Source organism: Nestor notabilis, unplaced genomic scaffold (genome assembly GCF_000696875.1).
Source record: "Nestor notabilis isolate BGI_N333 unplaced genomic scaffold, ASM69687v1 scaffold9435, whole genome shotgun sequence".
NCBI lineage: Eukaryota > Metazoa > Chordata > Aves > Psittaciformes > Psittacidae > Nestor > Nestor notabilis.
This window is the reverse complement of record NW_009929773.1, coordinates 17,651-21,793: the sequence shown is the minus strand read 5'-3', so window position 1 is coordinate 21,793 and position 4,143 is coordinate 17,651. Positions and strand designations below refer to the sequence as shown.

General features: G+C 45.1%; 1 protein-coding gene across 1 annotated transcript in view; it reads right to left on the bottom strand.

The window, feature by feature from the left end:
* Positions 1-1,831: 1,831 nt before the first annotated feature.
* USP14 (ubiquitin specific peptidase 14 (tRNA-guanine transglycosylase)) overlaps positions 1,832-4,143 on the bottom strand; it is a gene marked incomplete at its 5' end in the record, with an annotated part of 17,776 nt that continues 15,464 nt past the window's right edge. The window contains 3 exons of the mRNA XM_010015137.1: positions 1,832-2,658; positions 2,773-2,880; positions 3,593-3,653. Coding sequence (XP_010013439.1) covers positions 2,507-2,658; positions 2,773-2,880; positions 3,593-3,653 — 321 coding nt within the window. The remainder of the gene's footprint in view (positions 2,659-2,772; positions 2,881-3,592; positions 3,654-4,143) is intronic.

Genomic DNA, 4,143 nt, shown 5'->3' with positions numbered 1-4,143 from the left:
ACTTGGTTTGTGGCTGCTGCTTGTAGAATTTGTGTCATTCAGTAAAACCTCTCCAATTGCCAAGTGTTTGGAAAACTACATATCCCAGAACTTTTACCCCTGGAGTATTGTTTCAGTTATTAAATGATACCTGTGAATTTCTGGGGTGGTTAGCTGGCTAGGAGGTGAGCTCCTGCCTGCAGAGCCATTGAGAAGAGCTTTGTGCTTGCTCCCCCCACTTTGGGTAGAAGTGTATTAAGAATTTGATTAATGGGTACTTCAGTGAAAGTCGGTACAGGCTGATACATGGGACATTGTTGGAAACCACTGAGCTCTGGTGAGACCCCGCCTGGAGTACTGACTTCAGCTCTGGGTCCCCCAGAGGGATGTGGACCTGTTGGAGTAAATCTGTGATGAGTCTATGCCTTGTCTCCTGCTGCAGGTAGGATTTGGTAGAAGGTACAAAATGGAACAATTTTAATTAAGGGACTTGAGCATGAACTGAGTGTGTGGGGAATGACAAATGGCAGTTGGGCATCGCCTACCTGCCACCTTGATCTTGGAAAGCTGAGGCTGGAGATGATGACCACAGCGTGGTTGTGTGTGACCGAGCGTGACTGCAGGGAGCTACGTGCAGTGAGTTACATTCTTGATGCTTCGGGTGTGAACCATCAGCTGGTGCTCATGGTCGAGGCAAGAGACTTGGGCACTGAGCTGTCCCCCTGGTTTAGCTTGTTCAAGGCCAGGTTGGACAGGGCTTGGAGCAACCTGGTCTAGTGGAAGGTGGAGTGACCCTGCCTGTGGCAGGGGGTTGGAACTGGATGATGGTTAAGGTCCCTTCCAGCCCAACCCATTCTATGACCCCTTGCTGTGCTCCAGCAGCAGTGCAGCCTTGTGTCATTTTGTGCATGGGGGAGTGCAGGGTTTTTTCTGCATCATCTGACAAGTATGAGCTCATCACAATGTGAGCACTGCTCTGGTCCTCAAACACGTGTGAAGTTAGACCATATGGGGAGAGATCCTGACTGGGGCTTCCTCAGTGGCTGGAGCAACTTCTAAGCATCACGCAACCTCTTTAAAATCCACCCTTAAGCCTTTGTTGTGCTCCCTGGGCATCTGTGCAGTGGAGAAGGTGGTGCAATAACCAAACCTACCTGGGAGCCGTGGCTGGAGCCAGGCCCTCAAGGGAGGGTAGAAGCTGGGTGCTTTCTGAGCAAGGAACTCACCACACGGTCGGTGCTAATGAAGATACAACTGAAGGTATTTCATGTGAGTATGGACTGGCTCACCCAAAAAGAATGGCCTGGGACATGTTAAAAATCAGATCCTCAGTTGCTGGCCTAAGCAAGTCCTTTTCTGGCTGTGGCAAACACTGAAATGCTTTTTAACTGCAGCCTCCCACTAACCAGCTGCTGCATTCTTGTGGGGAAGGAACAGAAGTGACTGTAAGTAAGCAAAGCCCAGGTTTGCAGCCACCAGACTTACCTACTGAGTAAAGAACCACAGAATCAACTAGGTTGGAACAGACCTTTAAGATCATCAAGTCCAACCATTACCCCAGGACTGCCAAGTCCACCACTAAACCATGTCGCTGAGGGCCTCATCTACATGGTTTTTGAACACTTCAGGGATGGTGATTCCACCACTTTCCTGGGCAGCCTCTTCCAATGCCTGATCACCCTCTCTGTGAAGAAATTGTTCCTAATATCCCACCTAAACCTCCCCTGGCACAGCCTGAGGCTGTTACCTCTTGTCCTGTTACTTGGGAAAAAGACAAGCCACCTCCTCAATCCATCCTCTTTTCAGGTAGTTGTAGAGAGTGGTGAGAGTCACAGGACAGGAGTTAAATCCCTACAGCTTAAAAACCAGTGGTATTATTACATGGCTGCTTCCGTTCATTCACTGGTGGTGGCCCAAGGTGTGAAAACAAACACGTACTAACTGCATCACTAGGACATGAACTTTTTTAATGGAGGACACGTTGTTGATCACAATTTATTTTGAAGTCATGAGGTGCCAGCAACAGAACAGACTGAATCAGCAGGTCAGGCTGGACAATACTTGATTGGAGCCATGGTTGTTGGCTATGGGCAGCAGCACTGAGTTACACAACAAGGCAACAGTTGCTCTTCTACCTTCCTAACAAACCTGCCAGGTAAGGCAAAGGATGGACAGCTACTGAACTGTGGTATAAACCATGCAAGAGTAACAAATGTGAGAGTAGGTGTGTAATAAATACTTGATGACATTGGGGGGGGGGGGGGGGGGGAAAGAAGAGGCTTATTTAAAAAATTTCTCTTCTGCAAGACATTAAAGCTATTTTAAAAATTGTCACCACCCCAGTGGGCAGCGCAGTCCAGGCCAGCAGCGGCGAATTGGTACTTGGAGCAGTTTTGAACCCATACCCTTCTTCACGTGAGAAGGGTTGAACAAATTACTTATCCACTTGCTAAAAGCTCTGGGGTTAAAGAAGTGATCAGTAATCAACATTTATTTCACACCTAGGCAGAATGGCTAAAACTGAAGACTACTGGTCAGCTTCGTCTTCAATTACTTCGATTCTGCGAGGCCCGTAGAGTAGAACATAAGCTATATGCCAGTCTCCACCCCCGGATAACCTCAAAATATCTTCAGGTGTAACAATGCTGACTTTGTCATCATCAAATTTAATCCATTCATCTGCAAGAAAAGCGAGAGGATTATTTGTAATTCAGGTACATAAAATCGAAGCACACTTAATGTTAAGCGTGAAGGGCAGTTAAAAGAGTGCTGTAAGTTGCCGAGGTGTTTTACCTTGTTTCCTTTTAACCCAAGACACATAATGCCCAGAGGAACTTGATCTGCCTTGATGCGTTAGTACTGCCTGCAGGTCGTAATAGCCGCAGTTATTAGAACCGATATCTGAAGGAAGAGAAGGAAAAAAAGTTACGTGAGTCTTTCTTACATGAACTGTTCTATGTTTTAACAGCACATGGACTAAGGACACATGAGCCAAACTACAGCACTGTAGCTGTGTAAAGCTCCACTTACAGCATGTTTCTCAATCGCTGTCAACTAAAACCAGCAACTTTCAGCCAGGATGGCCTCTCAGGAAACTGAGACATAAATACAGATCCTGGATGGAATGCAAATGCAGTAAGCTTAAAGCAGTAAGCTCTCCAGACAGGTTTGGCCAATACTTCCTTCAAACACCAAAGACTGACAAGGCAGCATCCAAAATTGCACCTGCCAGGTTAGACGGGGCTTTGAACAACCTGGTCTAGTGGAAGGTGTCCCTGCCCATGGCAGGGGGATTGGAACCAGATGGTCTTTAGGGTCCTTTCCAACCAAAACCATTCTATTATTCTGTGCTGTAATTCTAGGACATGCAAATGTCTTCTGATGTGCATGTCTTCTATGTATCATCAACTTGAGAGGTAGTTGACAGTTATGTCTTTGACCATCTCAAGAGCATTTTAGCTTGCCTCATCTTTCCATTCCTTAAATTTCTGTCTCTGAAGGTTAATTTTCAAAAGTGTTAAAAATAACCAGGGTTCTAAAAATATTTCTACCACTGGGTCCACTTAAGTAAATAGAAAGTTACTTTTAAACAGATTTATTTCCCTGTACTCACCATCAGGAAAAGAAAATGGTTCATATTTAACTTCTTTCTGTGCACCTTCACTTTTACTAGACTGAAGAACAGAGAACACTGAATTAATGTGGAACGGTTGTGAAAAAGCTTTAGTGCAATCCTGTCAAATCCCAACTCCCCATTCATTTAAAGCTGTTTCTAAGCCTACACATTTTCTGTTCAACTGTTCAAAACCAAGTTCCATTACTGTCTTTCTAGGTGGACTGCAAAAGCCTCATCTAAACCAGAACACTTTTTGCAACAAATATATAACCATTTTAGCACCTTTTGCCTAAACTGTTTACCCACCAGACTTCCAGGTTTGTTTATGAAACAATTCTGCAATTAAAGACTGGATTCCCTGTTAGGGACTGGCTAGCAGCACAACTGGCATCAAGAAACACTAGAAACAGACTCTTAATTTTTCTCTTTCCTTGCTCCTAACTGTGTAGAGATGCAGGCCTTATTCAAACTGGCAGGAATTAGGCCAGGAAAAGACTAGCAAACCTAAAAACCGTGGCTAAACCACTACAGTTTTAGCTCATTTACTT